At 36.5% G+C, this 25,260-nt stretch overlaps 1 protein-coding gene and 1 pseudogene across 1 annotated transcript; both read right to left on the reverse strand.

The window, feature by feature from the left end:
• On the reverse strand, positions 5,777-6,711 carry OR4L3P (olfactory receptor family 4 subfamily L member 3, pseudogene; annotated as a pseudogene).
• OR4Q2 (olfactory receptor family 4 subfamily Q member 2) lies at positions 23,845-24,786 on the reverse strand. Its single transcript, NM_001389011.1, has one exon. It carries the CDS (start codon positions 24,784-24,786, stop codon positions 23,845-23,847), a length of 942 nt encoding a protein of 313 aa, NP_001375940.1.
• Positions 24,787-25,260: the final 474 nt, after the last annotated feature.

A 25,260-nucleotide genomic window follows, 5' to 3' on the forward strand; every position in this document is an offset into this window, starting at 1 on the left:
TAACACCCAGTGCTCATCCCATCAAGTGCCCCCCTCAGTGCCCATCACCCATTCACCCCCAACCCCCACCCTCCTCCCCTTCCACCACCCCTAGTTCGTTTCCCAGAGTTAGGAGTCTCTCATGTTCTGTTTCCCTTTCTGATATTTCCTACCCATTTCTTCTCCCTCCCCTTCTATTCCCTTTCACTATTATTTATACTCCACAAATGAATGAGAACATATAATGTTTGTCCTTCTCCGATTGACTTACTTCACTCAGCATAATACCCTCCAGTTCCATCCACGTTGAAGCAAATGGTGGGTATTTGTCGTTTCTAATGGCTGAGTAATAGTCCATTGTATACATAGACCACATCTTCTTTATCCATTCATCTTTCGATGGACACCGAGGTTCCTTCCACAGTTTGGCTATTGTGGACATTGCTGCTATAAACATTGGGGTGCAGGTGTCCTGGCATTTCATTGCATCTGAATCTTTGGGGTAAATCCCCAGCAGTGCAATTGCTGGGTCGTAGGGCAGGTCTATTTTTAACTCTTTGAGGAACCTCCACAGAGTTTTCCAGAGTGGCTGCACCAGTTCACATTCTCACCAACAGTGCAGGAGGATTCCCTTTTCTCCGCATCCTCTCCAACATTTGTGGTTTCCTGCCTTGTTAATTTTCCCCATTCTCACTGGTGTGAGGTGGTATCTCATTGTGGTTTTGATTTGTATTTCCCTGATGGCAAGTGACGCAGAGCATTTTCTCATGTGTGTGTTGGCCATGTCTATGTCTTCCTCTGTGAGATTTCTCTTCATGTCTTTTGCCCATTTCATGATTGGATTGTTTGTTTCTTTGCTGTTGAGTTTAATAGGTTCTTTATAGATCTTGGAAACTAGCCCTTTATCTGATACATCATTTGCAAATATCTTCTCCCATTCTGTAGGTTGTCTTTTAGTTTTGTTGACTGTATCCTTTGCTGTGCAAAAGCTTCTTATCTTGATGAAGTCCCAATAGTTCATTTTTGCTTTTGTTTCTTTTGCCTTCGTGCATGTATCTTGCAAGAAGTTACTGTGGCCGAGTTCAAAAAGGGTGTTGCCTGTGTTCTCCTCTAGGATTTTGATGGAATCTTGCCTCACATTTAGATCTTTCATCCATTTTGAGTTTATCTTTGTGTATGGTGCAAGAGAGTGGTCTAGTTTCATTCTTCTGCATGTGGATGTCCAATTTTCCCAGCACCATTTATTGAAGAGACTGTCTTTCTTCCAGTGGATAGTCTTTCCTCCTTCATCGAATATTAGTTGGCCATAAAGTTCAGGGTCCACTTCTGGATTCTCTATTCTGTTCCACTGATCTATGTGTCTGTATTTGTGCCAGTACCACACTGTCTCGATGACCACAGCTTTGTAGTACAACCTGAAATCTGGCATTGTGATGCCCCCAGATATGGTTTTCTTTTTTAAAATTCCGCTGGCTATTCGGGGTCTTTTCTGATTCCACACAAATCTTAAAACAATTTGTTCTAACTCTCTGAAGAAAGTCCATGGTATTTTGATAGGGATTGCATTAAATGTGTCAATTGCCCTGGGTAACATTGACATTTTCACAATATTAATTCTGCCAATCCATGAGCATGGAATATTTTTCCATCTCTTTGTGTCTTCCTCAATTTCTTTCAGAAGTGTTCTATAGTTTTTAGGGTATAGATCCTTTCCCTCTTTGGTTAGGTTTATTCCTAGGTATCTTATGCTTTTGGGTGCAATTGTAAATGGGATTGACTCCTTAATTTCTCTTTCTTCAGACTCATGGATAGTGTATAGAAATGCCACTGACTTCTGGGCATTGATTGATCCATGACTATAAATATTTTTCTCCCATTTCATGCATTGTCTTTTCACTTTCTCCTGACTGTCCTAATTGCTGGGATATTTTTGTTTGTTTGTCTTGTGATTTTTTATTGTGAGTTTTTATTTATTTTTATCTTTAAAATTTATTATTTATTTATTTAATTTACTTTTTGTATATTTTTTATTGGAGTGCGATTTGCCAACATATAGTATAACACCCAGTGTTTTTATTTATATTATTTTATACATTTCTGTGAGAGTTCAGTGTAATCTGTTTTCAAGGAACATTTTTTTCCATTGAGTATTTGTGTTTACTTTTGCCAAATGCCTGAACCTATTTCCTTAAGTAGCAAGTTAAAAGAAAATTCTCACACTGATGTGTGGGAACATACAAAGAATGTGATGACAAGCCCAACCTTGTGAAGGACCCATTTATTTTCATCTATATCCAGAATCAAGTTTGGGTAACTTTTTTTTTTTTTTTCTGTTTTCTCTGTTAGGCAGGCTTTCTTCTAATAATCTCTCTCTCTCTTCCCAGACTCTGTGCACTCAGCATGGCACTCTGTTATGGTGCAAAACCCAAACCACAGTTCTCTCCCAAGTTTGTAGGATCTCTAGGCAGCAGAATTCTGTAGATGTTCTCAGAGTGGGCAATGGTTCAGTGCTGGTCTACCCTCCTGGGACGGAGCTGAAGCTTCATACTGACCTCAAGTGAGACATTTACCTTCTTTTAAAATCTTCAATTGATATTTTTTTTTTTATCCTTTTGGGAAAGGATTCTTCTTTCCTAATATCCTCATTTTTTTTCATTTTTGTTTTTTTTTGTGGGTTTTTTTGTTTGTTTTTTAAATTTTTTTATTGGAGTTAAATTTGCCAACATATAGCATAACACATAGTGCTCATCCCAAGTGCCCCCTTCAGTGCCCATCACCCAGTCACCCCAACCCTCCCCTTCCACTACCCCCTTGTTCATTTCCCAGAGTTAGGTGTCTCTCATGTTTTGTTACCCTCACTGATATTTTCACTTCAATTGATTTTAACAGTTATTTTACATGATTCTAGCAGTCTTAGATGTTTTGTAACTAGAGGGATTTCAGGATTTTGATTGTGCTATGCTGCAGACACAAAAATCTTATGTAATATTTTATCAGTTTAGAGTATAATCCCATCTACCATTGGAATTATACTTTATATGGTCATGATTTATTTAATATAGAGTGTGCTATAAAGTAAGACTGAAATTTTATGTTTACTGTGTTAGAAATAAGAGTAGAATATAAGGTTTATAGCAAATATTCTTTTTTTTTTGCAAATGTTCTTAACTTACTTTATTTTCTTCCATTTCCCTGAAATTTTCATGTATTCTATGTTCCTTTTCTTCATTTTTTTTTCTTTACAAGTTTTTATTTAATTCTAGTTAGCTGACAAAAATGATAAAGTTGGTTTCAGGTGAGGAATTTAGTGATTCATCACTTACATATATACCCGGTGCTCATCACAACAAGTGTTCTGCTTAATATCCATCACCCATCCAGCCCATCCTTCACCCATCTCCCTTCATGAGCCCTCAGTTTGTTTTCTATAGTTAAGAGTCCCTTATGGCCTGCTTCTCTCTTTCTTTTTTTTCTTCCCCTATGGTCATACGTTTTGTTTCTTAAATCCCACATGAGTGAAATCATATGGTATTTGTTCCTTTTCTTTAAGTACAAGGCTCTCATCTCTGTAATTACTAAAATATATGAGCAATATATGTCCTTATGTATTGTAATTTTTTAAAAGATTTTTAAAATTTATTCATGAGATACACACAGAGAGAGGCAGAGACACAGGCAGAGGGATAAATAGGCTCCCTGTGATGTAGGACTTGATCCTGGAACCCCGGGGTTATGCTGAGCCAAAGGCAGATGCTCAGCTGCTGAGCCACCCAGGTGTCCCTGTATTGCAATTTTTTAACAGATAATATCTCACAATAAAGTGCACATATTCCTTAGTTGTAGGTTAACTTAAATAATATTTCACCAGTATATAAAGTATTTCATCTTTTCTTTCTTCATTCAATAAATATGTTTGAACTGCTGAGTGCCAATATATATGCTAGATACTAGAGATGCATAGAATTTAGCCTAAAAACAAAGCTGACATTAACATCTAACTGCAAATAATTATGCCATAATTTATGCAAAGGATGGAAATCACAGCATGCTGTAAATAAGTAAAATAAAGAAATGTGAACTGGCCAAGGACATACAGGAAAAGTGTTCTAAAATGTAAGATTGTGAGGGGTTTGTGGGTTGTTCAGTCAATTAAGCTTCTGATTATTTATTTCATCTCAGCTCATGATCTCAGGGGCCTGGGATTGAGCCCTGAGTTGGGCTCTACGCTCAACAAGGAGTCTACTTGGGATTTTTCTCTCTCTCCCTCCTCCTCTACCCCTCCTTGCTTCTCAAATAAATAATCTTTTTAAAAAAACTTAAAAAATTAATATTTTGTCCAGATTATACCCCTAGGAAGAAGTAAGCTAGGTGTAGAAGTAATGGAAGGTCATTCTAGGTGAATGGAACAGTCTGGAAATAGTCCTAAACTAAGATTCCTGATTCTTTTGAGAACTTATAAGAAAGTAGATATGATACAACATTATGAAAAAAAATAGATTGGATTGGTAGATTAGTAGATTCCAGAGGCAGATTGGGTTTTGAAGGCCAGTGAAGGATATGAACCTATGTCTCTTAATGTCACTAAAATAGTTTTACCCAAGGAAGAAAAATTGAGAATTGCATTTTAATCACATCACTGGGTGCTTGTGCAGAATGCATTCAGGAGAGTAAAAAGAACTTATACAGTGGTTTAGAATCCATTAAAAAGCTGTTGTCTAGAGGAAGCAAGAAATGTTGGTGACTTGAATTCAGAGAGGATACTTACGATCACCATCAATGACTATGGGATTCCCAATTTAGCATGCACTACCCCCTCTTCAACAATAACAAATCAGATTTAGCTGATAATTACAATAAGGATTACATGCTTGCCAAAGGCAAATTTAAGTATAATTTTATGTAAAGCACTTGGAAAGAAGTTACATGATACAGTGCTTAAAATCAAGACATATGCAGAAGCATATTTATTTATTGAGGTTTGAAAGGAAACCTGTGCATACTTATAATATGTCTTGGAACATTTGGTTTCAAGGCTGCTTTTTGTAGCTCTACTGAAATTGTCCTTGCATTGGTTCCTTCTCTCTGGTATCTTACATTCTCTCTAGCACCTTACATTGACTCTACTGTCAAATTTAATTATTTATTCTTATTTTTTTCTCATTGGATCAAGAGTTTAGAATCATATTTTCCCATTGTTGTACCCATTATTGCACACATGATTTGTACTGGTACCTCATTTAAAGACAGTATAAATTTATGAATGTTATTAACAATCCATATCTATTAAAATCATCTCTATTAGTATTGACCATATTTTAAAATATTGATTTCTTCACTAATAAATATATATTGAATATCTACGGAAAAGGGCTCAATGATTTTAAATGTGTATTTTGCTGTAGGTCACTCATTATCATTATGTGTTTTAGCAGCAGTAAGGATTAATTAAAGTATTTTATTATTTTATGCACAGGTTTTGCTTCTGCACTGGTCACTCTAACATAAGAAGAGTGAAACTGTGGGATCCCTGGGTAGCGCAGCGGTTTGGCGCCTGCCTTTGGCCCAGGGCGCGATCCTGGAGACCCGGGATCGAATCCCACGTCGGGCTCCCGGTGCATGGAGTCTGCTTCTCCCTCTGCCTGTGTCTCTGCCTCTCTCTCTCTCTCTGTGACTATTATAAATAAAATAAATAAATAAAAATAAAATAAAGAAGAGTGAAACTGTGTATTTTATATAACCTATTCAACTTCTGTTAGCACAGTATTTGTAAGTTGTCTTAATTATATAGTGCCCAAATCTAGAAGTTCTGTGTCAAGATAACACATTGGAACTGTAATTTTCTCAATTTTCTCATGGCCCCTTGCATCTTCTGATTTCTTAGTGTATAAATAATAGGATTCAGTAAGGGTGTGATAACAGTGTAAAATAAAGCAAGGACTTTATTGCTTGCAAAACTATTGAATGACCAGGCATAGATAAAGATACAAGGCCCAAAGAACAGAGTGACCACAATGATGTGTGCAGACAGTGTTGGCAGAGCCTTGGCGAGCCCCCTGGATGATCTTTGTTGTACAGTGATCAGGATGACAGTGTAGGAGACAAGCAGCAAGATGAAACAGATGAATGAGAGCAGCCCTCTGTCAGCAATGACAAAGAATTCCAGGGTATATGTGTCCATCAAGCAAGCCTAATCACAAGGTCACAGAATATATTGTCTATGACATTGGGGCCACAGAAAGGCAAGTTGACTGTTAAAACCATCTGGCTCATGTTGTGTACAAAACCAATTGTCCATGATAGTATTATAAACCCACTCATCAGCCTGTGGCTCATGATTGTCCTATAGTGCAGGGGGTTACATATGGCTACATATCTGTCGAAGGCCATGGCTATCAAAAGAGTTGCCTCAGCACCCCCAAACAAGTGCATAAAGAACATGAGTCATGCAGCCCCGTATGGAAATGGTCTTGTGTTCATTGAGCAAGTCCATGATCAGGTGTGGTGGCAGTGAAGAGACACGTATCCAAAAAAAAAGAGGTTTCCAAGGAGGAAGTACATGGGAGAATGAAGGGTGGAATCAAATGTTACTGTGACCATAATGAGAATATTTCCCCACACGGTAGCGCTGTAGATAAAGGAGAATGTTACAAAGAGGAAAATCTGAAGTTCCCATCGTCCAGAAAATCCTAGTAAAATAAACTCAGTCACTACAGATCCATTTTTAAGATCCATTTACTTGATTCACAAAGGCTCCAGAAGTTCTTTTATACAATGCCTCGGTGGCTCAGTTAACTGTCCAACTCTTTTTTTTTTTTAATTTTTTTATTTATTTATGATAGTAACAGAGAGAGAGAGAGAGAGAGAGAGGCAGAGACATAGGCAGAGGGAGAAGCAGGCTCCATGCACGGGGAGCCCGACGTGGGATTCGATCCCGGGTCTCCAGGATCGCGCCCTGGGCCAAAGGCAGGCGCTAAACCGCTGCGCCACCCAGGGATCCCGAACTGTCCGACTCTTGATCTCAGCTCAGGTCTTGAGCTCATGGTCATGAGTTCAAGCCCTGCATTGGGTTCCACTTAAGAAAAAGACCAAAAAGATGAAAAATAAATAAAGCCACAATTAGCACTGATGTTTTCTATTTTATTTGATGATAATAGTTGGTGATATGAGAAAATATAATTTTAAATATATCAGCATCACCATCTACAATTTAAAATTATTTTATGGGTCACATCACTTTAAAACAACATTCTTATAACTATGCAGCAATTAAAAGCATTTGAAGGAGTGGAGGTTTTTATTTTCTATTGTTTTATTCTATAAAATGATACTCTTATCAATTGGTCTTGACTGCCACTAATTTTCTCACTTAGAAAAATTAGATAAGTAGTTACATTAGTATTTTTTGTCTTTTATTATCACAATGGCTGTCACCTCTCGAGATCATGTTACAACAATATATAAGAAATATAGAATTTCCTAATTTGGAAGATTAGGAAATTGTATTGTCCTGTATCTCCGAAGTCATTTTAAGATCTTTCAATGTTTCTAAAGTAAACAAAGAAAATGTAAATGTGCATACACACATACAAACACACACATACAACTTAGGGGTTAATTTGTACATGAAGGAAAGCCTTTAATTCATTAAAAATAATTTGCTCTTGCAGTGCCTGGGTGGCTCAGTCTGTTAAGTGTCTGTCTTCGGCTCAGGTCATAATCTCAGGGTCCTGGAATTGAGCCCAGCAATGGGGAGTCTGCTTCTCCCTCTCCCTCTGATCCACTCCCCTGTGCATGCTCTCTCTTTCTCTCTGCCTCAAAAACAAATAATAAAATCTTTAAAAAAAAGATTTGATTTTTATTTTCTATTGTATAATATATTGAGAATTTTTTAAAATATGGACTCATCCTCAGATCTTTATGAACTTTTTTTCTCAATTCCTGTATTACTATTATTCACAGTGAGATGTGTGTGCATTATGTATAAATGTATGTATGTGGTGTTTAAGAAGTAAATAGTGAAATGATTCAACTTAACCTATAGATTTTGTTTTGGTTGTAAAGTATCATACTAAATTTTCTTTACTTGGCTTTTTAGACATTGTTCATAGGATCTAGAGTGATCAAAAATGATCAGTAACTATTAAGTGATTGCTGTATGCTAAACTGTTGTTAAGCGTGTCACATACATTAATGCATTCAATGCTCATAACAATCCCTTGAGGGGTGTATTATTATTATCTTCATTTTGCATTAAGGAAACTATAGTATAGAAGTCTTTCATGACTTACAGTAATGCAGCTAACAGTGGTCAAAACTGGTATTCAAGCCCAGTCAGTCTGATCCTGAATTGGGTACATATATACATATTGCCTCCAAAATTAAAGGAACATATATTTATGATCAAGTTATCAAGTATTGATTGAGTTCATATGTTCCATGTGAACTGTTGAGATCCTCCTGTGTTATGGTTAATTACACTGTACTTTTTTAATACAGAATGAATCACTGTCCCACCTCTAGAGACAATCTACACATACATAATTATAAACAAAAATAGCAATTAATCAAGTAAAAATATTTAAGTTAGTACATGGTATATGTGATGAAGAATTTTGAAAAGATGGAGACCAATTCTAAGTGACTTCAGGTTCACTTGTTATTGTCTTCAAAACACTTAAAAAATAAACACCATCCTCATGGTCAGTAAACAAAAAATGAGGCTTGGAGAATATGTGAGAATTACTAGGAAGAAAACATTAAGAGCAGTGAGTAGGAGAAGTGATACATTTAGAAGAGGGACTGAATGCAGATAAGAAGGTGACTAATAAGTGTCTGTTCTCTTTTCTCCAATGAACTGTAACTTTCTCCTTGTTTTCATTTCTACTCAGGCCCGTGTGAAAACGTCCTACCACCATTATCCAATCTTAATTCCTTCCATTGCTTTCCTATCTTAGATATTTTAAGAATTGGAGGGATCCCTGGGTGGCGCAGCGGTTTGGCGCCTGCCTTTGGCCCAGGGCGCGATCCCGGAGACCCGGTATCGAGTCCCACATCGGGCTCCCGGTGCATGGAGCCTGCTTCTCCCTCTGCCTGTGTCTCTGCCTCACTCTCTCTCTCTGTGACTATCACAAATAAATAAAAAATTAAAAAAAAAAGAATTGGATAATGCATACAAATTAGGGAAACTAAAGATGAAAATTATGGAAATAGAGATGGTCAATCTCCAACAGTAGACAGAGTGGATGCTGAATGATGACAATGTGTGGAGGAACACACGGAGGACAGCCACCCACCGCACCCTCTTCGAAGGACTGTGTTACATGATTATTGGGTGTGAGCAGACATTTTGCTTTGGAGACCTTTGTGACAGTAATTCTAATAATTCAATGCACTTTGGAGAAATGCAAGCCTTGATAATTATTAAATGAAATGAATATCCCAGCTACAATTTGGGAATGAATATCTTTGCTACTTGGAATTTCATGTCCCATGATACAATTACAAAGGAAAAACTTGGATATGAAAGGACTACAGTTAAGTATAATGCAATTAATACAAATAAAGTCTACATTACAGCTTTATTTAGCTTTTTCATTTTATTTTAGAAGGAAAGCTGGCATTCATTTATTTATTTATTTATTTATTTATTTATTTATTTTTTAATAAATTAATTTTATATTGGTGTTCAATTTACCAACATACAGAATAACACCCAGTGCTCATCCCGTCAAGTGTCCCCCTCAGTGCCCGTTACCCACTCACCCCCACCCCCCGCCCTCCTCCCCTTCACCACCCCTAGTTCGTTTCCCAGAGTTAGGAGTCTTTATGTTCTGTCTCCCTTTCTGATATTTCCCACACATTTCTTCTCCCTTCCCTTATATTCCCTTTCACAGCATTCATTTATGCTGATAGTTTTCCCAGCATTTGTTTCTCTTATTCCTCTCCTTCCTTTCCCAATCAAGTTTCTAAAATTATTTCTTTAGTTCTACACTTAATATACCTGTTATTACATTATGAGCGAATAAAAGCAATATAAATGAAAGGAAAGAAATTATATAGTTTAGACAGAAATTTATTAGTGAAGAAAATTTTCTTCGTCTTGAATAATCAATTGCATAGTTTATTATAACTACTTTTACTCAATTTATGATGTGTTTTGGAGGAAATTGAAGGAAAATAATTATACATTAGACAAGGATGTACTTTGTAGTTGTTTATTTCTTACATCTTATTTAGCAAATGAAAAATCTAGGTCCGTATAATTAAGTAAATTTCCTGTATGTTAGATGTAGGACCACCCTAAAGAGATGTGGTATTAGGTGAGATGGTATATGTGTAAGCTGCTTGCTGGGTACCGAATGAGTGGGTAGATGGCATGTGCTGAATCTGAATCATTCACTGAAATTCAAGATTACAATCCAGAGAATTTTCCATATAAATCCCTAGTAGGAAAGGAGCAGGCCAAGTCTCGTTTTATTAATTAGTGGAATATGAGCATTTCTGCTCTTGCTCTGTGTACAGAATATATATCACTTAATATAAAAGTAACTGAGTCTCTTAACTATAGAGAACTGAGTGTTACCAGAAGGGAGGTCAGTGGGGGGATGGGTTAAATCGGTGGTGAGGACTAAGGCATGCACCTGTCTTGATGAGTACCTGGTATTACTGGGAAGTTTTGAATTGCTATATTTACACCCGAGACTTATATTATAATGTATGTTAACTAACTGGAATTTAAATAAAGACTTAAAAAAAAAAAATATATATATATATATATATATATATATAATTGAGTCAAATAAATATTTTTTTCATTGAAGGCACTTTAAGAAAGAAGAAAAATTTCAATCTTAATTGATTTTATGTTTTTCAAAAGTTATGAATACTTATGCTAAAGTACTGAAGGATCTCAAACACAGTATGTGAGGTGAAAGAATCAAGACTCAAAAGGCCACATTTCTGATTTTATTTATATGAAACATCTGGTGAATACGAATCTATAGAGACAGAATGTACTTTAGTGATTACCTTGAGCTGGGGAGTGGGTATAAGTGGGCAAGGTTTTCTTTCTGTGATGATGAAATGATCTAAAATAATTTTATGGTGATTGTTGCATGACTATGTGAATATAATAATAATAATTGAAATAATGAAATAATTTCAATTATTGGTTTTCCAGATATGCACCAATTTCTTCTAGATTGCCTAATTTCCTTTTGGCGTCCAAAAGGAAATGTCACAGGACAGACTAAGCAAGGTTTAAAATACCCTGTAAGTTGCTTTGTAGCTTAGTTAGGACACATGGTCTTAAATAGGTCCTGATTTATTAAAATTGGTAAATTTAAGAGTATATGAATTATATTCAATGAAACTATTATACATTTTTCGCTTTTATTCTAAGTTAAAATTATTGAATGTTACTTTAGTATTTTTAGTTTTCTAGTGCTATCCAGCTGCTTTTACTCAAATATATTCAACTGTGAAACAGTTGATGACATACTGCATATCTAATTCAACTTAGGTTTAAATTTCTTAATGTCCCTTATTTGAATTTATTTTTTTATTATTTTTTGTATCTGGAAGCTTGCCATTCTCTGTTTCTATTAGAGAGGTTTGTTGATAGTTTCTGTACTATTTTAAATACTCATAATTGAGTTTCCTGAATTATTCACATTTTTATTCATTGCTTTGTATATGAACATTTTGTAGAAACTTCTCCATTTGTTTAAAAAAAGATTATTTATTTATTTATTTATTTATGAGAAGGAGAGAGGGAGGGCAGGCAGGGGGAGGGGCAGAGGGAGAATCCCAAGCAGACCTTGCCTCTAGCATGAAGCCTGATGTGGGGCTCAGGTCAGGGCTTAATTTTACAACCTGGAGACCATGACCTGAGCCGAATCAGGAGTTGAATGCTTGACTAGTTGTGCCACCCAGGTGCCTCAGGAATTCTCTCTTTTTATTTATTTATTTAAGATCTTGTTTATATTTATGGTGTAATTGTCAGTTTTATACAGAGATTTTTACCTAGCTAGTTCTGGTCATTAATTCTCCCTTTCCTGCTTCTCCTTGAACTCTCATTATGATATGCTTATTAACATGTACTGTCAACACCTGAAATGACGAAAAGAAATAATTGAATTTTTAGTGATTTCATTGTTTTCAGTGCTAGTATGAGTTACCAGGATGCTCATAATTTGCTTTTCTTAATTTTATTCATCAGTTTTAATCATTGACCACCCACTGGCAAGTTTTACTCTTCAATATCATTTTGAGAGCATATATCCTTTAAATTTAAAAAAAAATTCTTGGTCCTAGATCATTGTGAAATAGTAAAGTGATGTCCCAGTGAGAGAGGACTTAATGTTTCAAAAGCCTCAGCCTTTTTCTTCCAGCCAACACAAAATCAATTAAAATAGTGTCTTCAGTTTGTTAAACCTCTAATGAATTACCTCTTGATGATGTTTCCACTCACCTGTTCTAAAGGCACAGTATGAAGAGCAATATGTTCAAGGAGTTAATCAAAATTGAAAATCTGCTTTTCACTCTCTGTGATGCTCTATCTATGAATTTATATACCATCTTCTGCTCTTTTTATAAAGATGTGAGTTACTTTGGGGGCAGATGTGTTGGAGCTCTGCAAATCCAAATTGCAGTGGGAGTTGTTAGAGCACAGAGGCTGCTGCCAAAGCATGACCAGGAGAGGTGTTTACACTTTATTTCTGGCCCTGCACATGCTGTGATTCTCTCTGAGCATTGGCTTGATTACATTGGACATTGTAATGTTGTTGGTTGAGTGTTGGTTGGTTGGTTGGTTGTGCTGTAGGAGTTGTAGACATCTTTGAACTAATGGATGCTTGTTTTCCCTCTTATTACTCCAAACTATCCTCTTACCTTACTTTGAACAGCTTTGGGTAATTTTGTAGATGAATTATCTCCAGATTTCTCTGAGCTTAACATCTTCAACATAAAAATAGATCTCCATGTTATAAATTTACTACTGACTGCATGTATTATGGTACAATATTAATATATTCAGGAAGTAGAAATTTTAAAAGACAAAGTTAAAATAAATTATATTGAGTGATTTAAAATTTGAAATTATACATTGATAGTACAACTGTTTTATGCTCGCTAATATTTAACTATTTTTATTTATGCAATTTTCAAAGAATATCTATGAGTCACAATATAGTTTAATAATCATTGCCACTTTTACTATCAGTTATCATCAACTGTTGTTCTATGAGATACTGCCTTTAAAAAATTAATCATAATTGATTATCTTGGTATACTTTTCGCCATTGGGTTCAAAGTTCATTTGAATAACATGCCAACAAAGGATATCGTGAATAACTTTCACATTGGCAGATATTGCTGTCACTTATATGGAGTTCTTATTTAATTCCAGTCAGATTCACCACTTAGCCCATGTATTAATGTGGTTTTAGACATAGACATCACATTTATTATCAGAGACAATACAATTGATGAAAAATTATTATATATATAGATGTTAAAATCATCCATATATATCTGATATGTCATTTGCAAATGTCTTCTCCTATTCTGTGTTGTCTTTTAGTTTTGTTGAATGTTTCTTTTGCTGTGCAGAAGCTTTATCTTGATGAAGTCCCAATAATTCATTTTTGCTTTTGTTTCTCTTGCCTTCATGGATGTATCTTGAAACTTGTGGCCAAGTTCAAAAGGGTGTTGCCTGTGTTCTCCTCTAGGATTTTGATGGATTTTTGTCTCACATTTAGATCTTTCATCATTTTGAGTTTATCTTTGTGTATGGTGCAGAGAGTCATCTAGTTTCATTCTTCTGCATGTGGATGTCCAATTTTCCCAGCACCATTTATGAAGAGACTGTCCTTTTTCCAGTGGATAGTCTTACGTGCTTCGTCAAATATTAGTTGACCATAAAGTTAAGGGTCCACTTCTGGATTCTCTATTCTGTTCCATTGATCTATGTGTCTGTTTTTGTGCCTGTACCACACTGTCTTGATGACCACAGCTTTGTAGTACAACCTGATCTGACATTGTATTGCCCCCGGCTCTGGTTTCCTTTATCAATATTCCCCTGCCTATTCTGGGTCTTTTCTGATTCCACACAAATCTTAAGATGATTTATTCCAACTCTCTGAAGAAAGTCCATGTATTTTGGATAGGGATTGCATTAAATGTGTAAATTGTCCTGGGTAACATTGACATTTTCACAATATTAATTCTTCCAATCCATGAGCATGGAATATTTTTCCATCTCTTTGTGTCTTCCTCAATTTCTTTCAGAAGTGTTCTATAGTTTTTAGGGTATAGATCCTTTCCCTCTTTGGTTAGGTTTATTCCTAGATATCTTATGCTTTTGGGTGCAATTGTAAATGACATTGACTCCTTAATTTCTCTTTCTTCAGTCTCATTGTAAGTGTATAGAAATGCCACTGATTTCTGGGCATTGATTTTGTATCCTGCCATGCTACCAAATTGTTGTATGAGTTCTAGCAATCTTGGGGTGGAGGCTTTTGGGTTTCCTATGTAGAGTATCATGTCATCGGCAAAGAGGGAGAGTTTGACTTCTTCTTTGCCAATTTGAATGCCTTTAATGTCTTTTTGTTGTCTGATTGCTGAGGCTAGGACTTCCAGTGCTCTGTTGAATAGCAGTGGTGAGAGTGGACATCCCTGTCTTGTTCCTGATCTTAGGGGAAAGGCTCCCAGTGCTTCCCCTTTGAGAATGATATTTGCTGTGGGCTTTTCATAGATGGCTTTTAAGATGTCGAGGAATGTTCCCTCTATCCCTACACTCTGAAGAGTTTTGATCAGGAATGGATGCTGTATTTTGTCAAATGCTTTCTCTGCATCTAATGAGAGGATCATATGGTTCTTGGTTTTTCTCTTGCTGATATGATGAATCACATTGATTGTTTTACGAGTGTTGAACCAGCCTTGTGTCCCAAGGATGAATCCTACATGGTCATGGTGAATAATCTTCTTAATGTACTGTTGGATCTTATTGGCTAGTAACTTGTTGAGAATATCTGCACCTGTGTTCATCGGGGATATTGGTCTATAATTCTTTTTGGTGGGGTCTTTGTCTGGTTTTGGAATTAAGGTGATGCTGACCTCATATAACAAGTTTGTTAGTATTCCATCTCTTTCTATCTTTCAGAACAGCTTTAGTAGTATTGTTTCTTTTTAAACATTTGACATAATTACCCCTGAGAAGCCATTTGGCCCTGGACTTTTGTGTTTTGGGAGGTGTTTGATGACTGCTTCAATATCCTCCCTGGTTATTGGCCTGTTCAGGTTTTCTATTTTTTCCTGTTCCAGTTTTGGTTGTTTGTGGTTTTCCAGATATGCACCAATTTCTTCTAGATTGCCTAATTTATTGGTGTATAGCTGCTCATAATGTTTTTAAAATCCTTTGTATTTCCTTGGTATTGGTGGTGATTTCTCCTTTTTCATTCTTGATTTTATTAATTTGAGTCTTTCTGCTTTATTTTTAATAAGGCTGGCTATGATTGATCTATCTTATTGATTTTTTTAGATTTATGTATTTATTCAGAGAGAGTGAGAGAGAGAGAGAGGCAGAGACAGGCAGAGGGAGAAGCAGGGTCCATGCAGGAAGCCCGACGTGGGACTCGATCCTGGGTCTCCAGGATCACACCCTATGTTGCAGGCGGCGCTAAACTGCTGTGCCACTGGGGCTGCCCTACCTTACTGATTCTTTCAAAAAGACATCTCCTGGTTTTGTTTATCTGTTCCACAGTTCTTCTGGTATCTATTTCATTGACTTCTGCTCAAATCTTTATTAACTCTCATCTTCTGCTGGGTGTAGGTTTTATTTGCTGTTCTTTCTCCGGTTCCTTTAGGTGCAAGGTTAGCTTGTATATTTGAGTTTTTTCCAATATTTTGAGGGATGCTTGTATTGTGATGCATTTCCCTCTCAGGACTGCTTTTGCTGTATCCCAAAGATTTTGAACTGTTGTATCTTCATTTTCATTAGTTTCTCTGAATCTTTTAAATACTTCTCTAATTTCCTGGTTGACCTTTTCATCTTTTAGCAGGATGCTCTTTAACATCCACATGTTTGAGTTTCTTCCAAATTTCTTCTTCTGATTAAGTTCAAGTTTCAAAGCATTGTGGTCTGAAAATATGCAGGGGACAATCCGAATCTTTGCTATCGGTTCAGACCTGATTTGTGACCCAGTATGTGGTCTATTCTGGAGAAAGTTCCATGTACACTTGAGAAGAATGTGTATTAAGTTGTGTTTGGATGTAAAGTTCTGTAAATATCTGTGAAATCCATCTGGTCCAGCGTATCATTTAAAGCTCTGGTTTCTTTGGAGATGTTGTGCTTAGATTATCTGTCATTTGCAGAAAGTGCTGTGTTGAAGTCTCCAAGTATTAGTGTATTATTATCTAAGTCTTAACTTTGGTTAATTGATTGATATACTTGCCAGCTCCCACATTATAGGCATAAATATTCATGATTGTTAGGTCCTCCTGTTGCATACATCCTTTAAGTGTGATATAGTGTCCCTCTTCATCTCTTACTACTGTCTTTGGGATAAACTTTAATTTATCTGAGGATGGTGACCCCTGCTTTCTTTTGAGGACCATTTGAATGGTAAATGGTTCTCCACCCTTTTATTTTCAGGCTGGAGGTGTCCTTATGTCTAAAATTAGTCTCTTGTAGACAACAAATAGATGGGTCTTGCTTTTGTATCCAGTCTGAACCCTGAATCTTTTGGTGGGTTCATTAAGCCCATTCACTGTTCAGAGTCACTATTGAAAGATATGAATTTAGTGTCATCATGATACCTATTCAGTCCCTGGTTTTGTGGATTGTTCCCTTGGACTTCCTCTTTCTTTTACAGAATCCCCCTTAATATTCTTGCAGAGCTGGTTTGGTGGTCACATATTCTTTCAGTTTCTGCCTATCTTGGAAGTTCTTTATCTCTCCTTCTATTCTGAATGAGAGCCTTGCTGAATAGAGTATTCTTGGCTGCATGTTCTTCTCATTTAGGACCCTGAATATATCCTGCCAGCCCTTTCTGGCCTGCCAGGTCTCTGTGGAGAGGTCTGCTGTTAATCTAATATTGGTCCCCATAGAAGTTAGGGATCTCTTGTCTCTTGCTGCCTTAAGGATTTTCCCTTTTTTTCTAGAATTTGCAAGTTTCACTATTAAATGTCAAAGTGTTGAATGGTTTTTATTGATTTTAGCGGGGAATCTATCTTTTTCCTGGATCTGAATGCCAGTTTCCCTCCCTAAGTTACTGAAATCCTCAGCTATTATTTGTTCAAATATCTTTCCAGTCCTCTGTCCCTTTCACCATCGTCTGGAACCCCAATTAAATATAGATTTTTCCTTCTGAGGCTGTCATTTATTTCCCTTAATCTTTCCTCGTGGTCTTTTTTTTTTAAGATTTTATTTATTTATTCATGAGACACACACACAGAGGCACAGATATGGGCAGAGGGAGAAGCAGGCTACATGCAGGGAGCCTGATGTGGCACTCGATCCTGGAACCCCAGGATCATGCCCTGGGCCAAAGGCAGGCGCTAAACCATTGAGCCACTCAGGGATCCCCATCTTCATGGTCTTTAATTGTTTTTCTCTTTTTTCCTCAGCTTCCTTTCTTGCCATCAACTTGTCTTCTATGTCACTCACTAGTTCTTCTACCTCATTAACACTTGTCGTTAGGACCTACAGTTTGGATTGCATCTCAGTTAATTGATTTTTAATTTTGGCATGATTAGATCTAAATTCTGCAGTCCTGACGTCTCTTGAATCCTTTATGCTCTTTTCCAGAGCCACATGTAGCTTTATAATTATGCTTCTGAATTGGTTTTCTGTAATTGTAATCCAAATTCAACTTTGTGGGAAAGAGTACTGTTTCTGATTCTTTCTTTCGTGGTGAGTTCTTTCTAGTCATCTTGCTCAGGGCACAGTGGATAAAAATGAGTTGTACTGGAAAAAGGAAGAAAAAAAGGAAAAAATACAAACAAACAAACAAAAAAACAAGGAGGGGTATCTCTGTTTCTATTTATACAATCCCTGGCCTTCCTCTGGAGCTTTCCAGCACTGGTCCATCAAGAACTTGCTCTTCCCCTGTCCTTTCAGTTGGTTTCGGGGAAGTTGGTGGGGACAGGTGACTTGGGGACCTTACTCATCCGCCATCTTGCCCTGCCCCCACCCCGTTTTTCATTTTCTCACAGAGAGGGTTTCTCTTTTTATGTTTGAAGAATTCACTAATGTGGATTTTCTTTGTGGGAATGATTTTAAGGATAGATTTGATATTTTTAATAGATCTCAGCTTATTGTCTTGAATAGTTGTAGTGTTCAGGAAATTTTATTCAAATTATTTAACTTATTGATGTGATGGAATTGGCCAGTATAGTAGGTGGAGGTTCAAGAGGTATTGTGAGATTCACCATATGCCTTTTCTCCTACCGTAGTGATAATAGCACCCCACATAGAGGTCAAACAGAGGCCAACTGCTGATCTGCACCCATTTTAGTAGTAAGGTAGGAATGAAGAATAAATACTTGTTGAGTTAAGAGAATGGAATTTCAGGGATCATTTGTGATTTCATTATGAACTGAACAATACTGTCAACATGGGTTAGAATTATTTTTATTATTGAAGTATAATTAACATACAGTGTTATGTTAGTTTCAGGTTTACAATATAATTCTACAATTCTGTGCATTCCTCAGTGCTCATTATTAGATAAGTGTACTCTTATTCCCCTCTGTGTATCACCAAGCCCCCACCCATCTTCCCTCTGGCAACCAAACTATTTGTTTTTTGCATTTAAGAGCCTGTTTTTTTGTCAGGACACCTGCACCCCAATGTTTATAGCAGCAATGTCCACTATAGCCAAAATGTGGAAGGAGCCTTGGTGTCCATAAAAAGATGAATGGATAAAGATGTGGTATATGTATACAATGGAATATTACTCAGCCATTAGAAATGACAAATACCATTTGCTTCAACATGGATGGAACTGGAGGGTATTATGCTGAGTGAAGCAAGTCAATCGGAGAAGGTCAAACATTATATCATCTCATTCATTTGGGGAATATAAAAAATACTGAAAGAAAATAAAGGGGAAAGGAGAGAAAATGAGTGGGAAATATCAGTGAGGGTGACGGAACATGAGAGACTCCTAACTCCGGGAAATGAACAAGGGGTAGTGGAAAGGTATGTGGTTGGGGTGACTGGGTGACGGGCATGAAGGGGGCACTTGGCAGAATGAGCACTGGGTGTTATGCTATGTTGGCAAATTGAGCTCCAATTAAAAAAAAATAGAAAAAAGAGCCTGGTTTTTTTTTATCTGTTTTTTTTTTTTTTTTTGCTTTGTTTTTTAAACCCCACATATGAGTGAAATTTGTATTGAATGGTATTTGTCTTTGGCTGAATTACTTCACTTAGCATTGTACTCTCTAGATCCATTCATGTGTTACAAATGGCAAGATCTCATTCTACTTTATGGCTGAGTAATATTTCATTGTATCTATACATACACCCCCACACATTTTCTTTATCTATTCATCTATGTCCATCCATAGGACATATATAGGTCGCTTTCATATCTTGTCTGTTATAAATAATGCTGAAATAAGTGTATGAGTGCATATATATTTTCACATTAGTGTTTTTGTTTTCTTTGAGTGACCAGAAAAGACTCTGAATAGTCCAAGCAATTTTGAGAGAGCATAGCAAAGGTAGACATATCACAATCCTAGATTTCAAGATATAAAGCTGTAGTAGTTGTCAGGTTTAATCCGATCAGTAGTGAAATGAAACAGAGAGGCCAGGCAAAAGTTGGCCCAAACAGGCTTTTTAATGGGACGAGCTCCTGGGTGAGGTTCCTTGACCTGCAGGGGAGGGAGAGAGCAGGGAAGTCACAGGCAGGGGAAGTTGCGCCCAGGGGAGTACAAACGGGCTTCTTAAGGGGGGAGGCGCAAGGGGTTATATGTCTGTGCAGGGTGATAGGTATTAGGGATATTATGTGAAACTGGCGTGGGGCAATAACTGACCATGCCTTTGTGTTTGGTCTGGGTAAAGTCCGGTTCGGGTTTCCTGCATAGGTCCAGTCTCCCCCTGATGACGTGTCCTCGGACGGTCTGGGGTGATGGGAAAGCTCTGAGGTGGGGGCAACGAGGTGCGGGGTCCGCCGCCATTTTGTTGGTGCCTCCCGATCCCCCCTGACCCTGTCGGCCCAAGAATAGTCAAAATAGATAATACTTAAATCAATGGAACAGAGCAAGGTGTTGAGAAATAAACCCACACATTTATGTTCAGTTAATCTAGGACAAAGTAGATAAGAATATACAACAGGGAAAAGACTGTCTCTTCAACAAATGGTACAGGGAAAACTGTCGAGCTACATGGAAAAGAATGAAATTGGATTGCTTTCTCACACCATACACAAAAGTAAACTCAGGATGGATTAAAGACCTAAATATGAAACAAACCATAAAAAGCCCAGAAGAGAACACAGGCAGTAATTTCTTTGACATTGGCTATAGCATCATTTTTCTATAGAAGATGATGCAAAGGAATGCAAAGGAATCTGTTTCCAATTTTTCCAAAGGCAAGGAAAACAAAAGCAAAATTAAACTATCAGGACTACATCAAAACAAAAAGGTTTTGTACAGTAAAGGAAACTATCAACAAAACAAAAAGGCAAGCTACTCAATGGGAGAAGATATTTGTGAATGATAAAAGTTTACTATCCAAAATATATAAAGAATTTACACAATTCAAAACCAAAATAACCAAATAATCCTGTTAAAAATGAGAAGAAGACCATTTTTTTCCCAAAAATACATGCAGATGGCCAACAGACACCCGAAAAGATGCTCAAAATTACTCCTTATCAGGGAAATGCAGATTAAAACCACAATGATATATCACCTGACAGCTGTCAGAATGACTAAAATGAAAAGTCAAGAAACAGCATGTGTCAATGAAGAAGTAGAGAAAGCGGAACCCTCACACACTGTTGGTGGGAATGCAGATTGGTGACTGTAGAGAACAGTATGGAGGTTCCTCAAAAAATTAATAATAGAATTACCATGTGGCCAAATAATTCCACTACTGGTTAAGAATTTTTGTTTAAAATCTAGGGTGTCATATTTTATTTGAATAAGAGCATTAGATAATGGATTTCAGATTTAACTGTATGAGTCATTGGATAGGTTTCTCATAGAGTTACATGTAATGTTGAAATGAAAGCAGCCTTTGAAAAGCATAATAAAAAAAGCAATTTAAAAATGCTAGTATGGTAAACAATTTATGTATTTGTTTAAATACACAGAAGCAGTCCAATTTTTAAATATGTCTGTTTCCTTGAGAATTTCTAGAAGGCTTTGTGTTTATACTTAGATACATATTTTCACTTATTTTATAGAATTTATGGTTATGTCTGTTTTTTATATTTTTCTCAGAACACTGATTTTATCTTACTTTTTATCTACTACTACTAATATTGAATAGCTTTTTTAAATTTCCAAGTATCACTTTTTCCACATATCATTGATTAGTGGGACATTTCTAACAGCACTAGAGAGCCTCTCTGTATTAATCTCTAGTTAAAACCAAACTGAATTGTGTCATTATGATTGCCTCAATTTTGCTGAATTTTAACTCTCAAAACCTCCTCTCTTGGTAATACTGTTATTAAAGTATTAAGAATTTAAATATAGACTTCCTGATTCCATAGTCAATATCTGTAGATGAGATCACATGATTTATAGTTGTTGTGAATTTGATTACTTAATTATCTGTTTAATTTTGAGGTATCTGACTTCTCTGACAATAATAGTGGTATATCCTTAGGTGTTTTGATATCTATTTTTTGAGGAAATCTTGCTTCAGTAACATCTCTCAAAGTGTTTCCTACTTCTCAATGAAAAATTTACAAGTTACATTTCCAAGTATGGGAAAAGAAAACAGCTCTGAAGTATCTCTTCCATAACGTTAATCAGACTGATCAAAGAATACATACAAGCCTCCTTTATTTGTCAAACATATCTTTATTGAGTTTCTGTTTTATTTTAGGCATTAAAATGCCTTAAAAATGTAACCTTTTTAAAAAAAAGTAAGCTTAAAAAAAAAAAGTAAGCTTTGGGAATTTAAAGATAATAAACACAAAACTTCAGTCTTCAATGCGTTTACCTAACTAACATTCTAGGCTCCTGTCTCTGTCACACAAATTAGTTGCTGAAATTGCTTCTATAATTCACTTACTTTTTAAAAAGCAGTAAAAATAGGGGCACCTGGGTGGTTCAATCAGTTAAGCCTCTGATGCTTGGTTTTGGCTCAGATGGTGATTTCAGGGTCCTGAGATCAATCCCCACAGCAGATTCTTTGTCCAGTGTGGAGTATTCTTGAGATTTTCTCTCTTACTCCCTCTACCCCTCCTACCCTTGTTCACTTATGCTCTCTGTCTCTCTCAAAATAAATAACAAATATTTTTTTTTAAATTAAAAACTGTAAGAATAAAAATGCATTATTGTCCATTTCTATTTTGTGTCTAGTTAGTTCTTAACTTGAATGTCAATTCAATTTTCCCATCTTTGATTATAAAATTTTAATAAGGACTACATAAGTTTATGAATTAGTCTTAATATAATTCTGAGGATAACAAATGCCAAAAAGTTTTTTTTATGATAATGGTGATAATAATATAAACTGTGCCCCAGGTGGATAAAGATAAAAATGTCATGGCTCATTTCTATACACTTTCTAGCATCTTCCCTAAAGTGGTTATGGTAGACCATACTGTTGTTTCATTAAGGCATTTCAAGCAGTTTAAATATCCTCCATCAATATCTTTCTGTCATTGAAAACTCTAATGAATAAATAATAGTAAAGTCCTGTTATGAATCAAGCACCAGACTAAACATATTTGTATGTATTGCCATTTTAGCTCTCACCAGAGCACTGTGAAGTAGGATCATTCTATGCATGTTACAGCTAAGGAAATTAGGGCTGCAATAATTTAAATGACTTGCCTAAGATTCACTTGATTTGTAATTCAGAGAGTTAGTTGAACCCACACTATCAGGCAGTTGCTCTCTGAATTGCACTACTAGATGGTAGTGGTGTGATGAAGTGGTGAAGCCAACTAATATATCCTATTGGTTTGTTATACAGTTATATAAATTGGATTCACTCTAACTCATCTGATTGATAATCCTCTAAATATTTTGTAACTGTATGAAACACATATACATTCCTATTCAGGTCGTTGCAGACATCTGGTTAGAATGTGAAAGTTGAAAAGACAATAAAACCAGGCACCTACCACCCTGGGTGGCTCAGCGGTTTAGTGCCTTCCTTTGGCCCAGGATGTGATCCTGGAGACTAGGGACCGAGTCCCGCATCAGGTTCCCAGCATGGAGCCTGCTTCTTCCTGTGCCTGTGTCTCTGCCTCTCTCTCTCTCTCTCTCTCTCTCTCTCTATGTCTATCATGAATAAATAAATAAATCTAAAAAAAAAAAAAACAGGCACAAGGTGGAGAAGAAAATGGTGAGACTTTGGAAAGGGTGGTTTGTACTAGTGTGTGACATCAAACAATGAAAAGAATGGATGGAATAAGATTTGATCAGATGAATGAGTAGAATGGAAGAACACAATAGAAAAACAGAAAACAGATGCTTCAAGGAAAAGGAAGAAAAATGCAGAATAATTCAGTATGAAAGGAGTTTTTCTGATTTAATTATAGAGGCATAAATAGTATTATGATTTAATGAAGAAAACCAAACAATTAGGCTATCTTCTTCTAACTCATTCATGAAAAAGTAATTATTTTAATCTCATATCATCTGCTCTAAAAAATTCACTTCAACTGTTTATGTCTCCTGCTTTTTCCAAGTAAGTTCACTCCTGTCCCACAGTTTCCGCATGGCTGACTTGACCTCTTTGTTCCGAAGTGTGTAGATGAGGGGATTCAGCATGGGTGTAATAACATTGTAGAGTACAGACACCATTTTGTCCACAGAAAATGTGGAGAAGGGACGAGCATAGATGAAAATACAGGGTCCAAAGAAGAGTGTTACCACCATAAGGTGGGAGCCACAGGTGGCGAGTGCCTTTCGCCTTCCCTCCTTGGAGCGAATCTTGACCAGGATAGTGGAATAGGAAGAAAGCAGTACCACAAAGGAACTGGTGGAGATCAACCCACTGTTAGATACCATTAGCAATTCAATAACAAATGTGTCTGCGCAGGCAAGTTTGATGACAGGGGGAACATCACAAAAGAAGTTGTCCACATGGTTTGGTCCACAAAAAGGCAAATGGATAGTGAGGATCATCTGGACAGTAGAGTGCACAAACCCTCCCATCCAGGAGGCAGCTACCAACATACAGCATAATCCTCGACTCATAATAGTGGTATAATGCAGAGGGCGACATATTGCAACATAACGATCATAGGCCATTACTGTGAGCAGGAACATCTCAGCTGCCCCTACAAAATGCAGAAAGAAGAGCTGCACGATGCATTGGTCATAGCGAATGAGCTTCTCATTATTCAGAAGATCAGCCAGAAGCTTAGGGGTAGTTACTGTTGAATAACATAAGTCCAGGAAAGAGAGGTTGCCAAGAAGGAAATACATGGGTGATGAATTCAGATAGTTATCAGAGGCCACTGTGACCATGATGAGCACATTGCCTACCCAAGTGGACATGTAGAAGAAAAGAAATAGTACAAATAACCCTGCCTCAATAGATGGGGTCTGTGAGAAGCCTGCCAGGACAAAGTTTCTCACCATCTCTGTTTGGTTTTCATCCATTTGACCTGGCTCCTTGATTAAAGAAATTAAACAAGGGGCATTAGTAACATTGAAAGTGAATGAGATATTTCACACAAAATGCAAGAATATTCCCATTTCAAAGTAAATATTTCTGTCTAGGATATATCCTCATTGATTATGTAAAATAAATTATTTTATCCTTAGCTGATATTGAATATATATTCTCCAATAAGTTCCAACTTTAAGACAATAATGAAGTAGCCAAGATATTTTGGAACATGAAGTCTTCTATTTTCAATTTGATGCATTTCTGTCTTTCATCAATCAGTATTCTCCGTCTCTCTTCATTTTTACATTCAGTCTCTAAGACATAAGTTACATTTCCCTGAGATACTAGTTTTTTAATAAAAATACTTAGGAAAAAGCCTTGAAGGTAGAATTTAAGATTCCATGGAACAGGCATTAGAATCTGTAAAGGTTTTACCTGGGATGGGAAATTACCCTGTGTGGATG

The sequence above is a fragment of the Canis lupus genome, chromosome 30 (assembly GCF_011100685.1).
Source record: "Canis lupus familiaris isolate Mischka breed German Shepherd chromosome 30, alternate assembly UU_Cfam_GSD_1.0, whole genome shotgun sequence".
Lineage (NCBI taxonomy): Eukaryota > Metazoa > Chordata > Mammalia > Carnivora > Canidae > Canis > Canis lupus.

Bases quoted from the DNA above. Each gene is read 5' to 3' on its own strand.
- OR4Q2 (NM_001389011.1), bottom strand. From the start codon at position 24,786: ATGGATGAAAACCAAACAGAGATGGTGAGAAACTTTGTCCTGGCAGGC.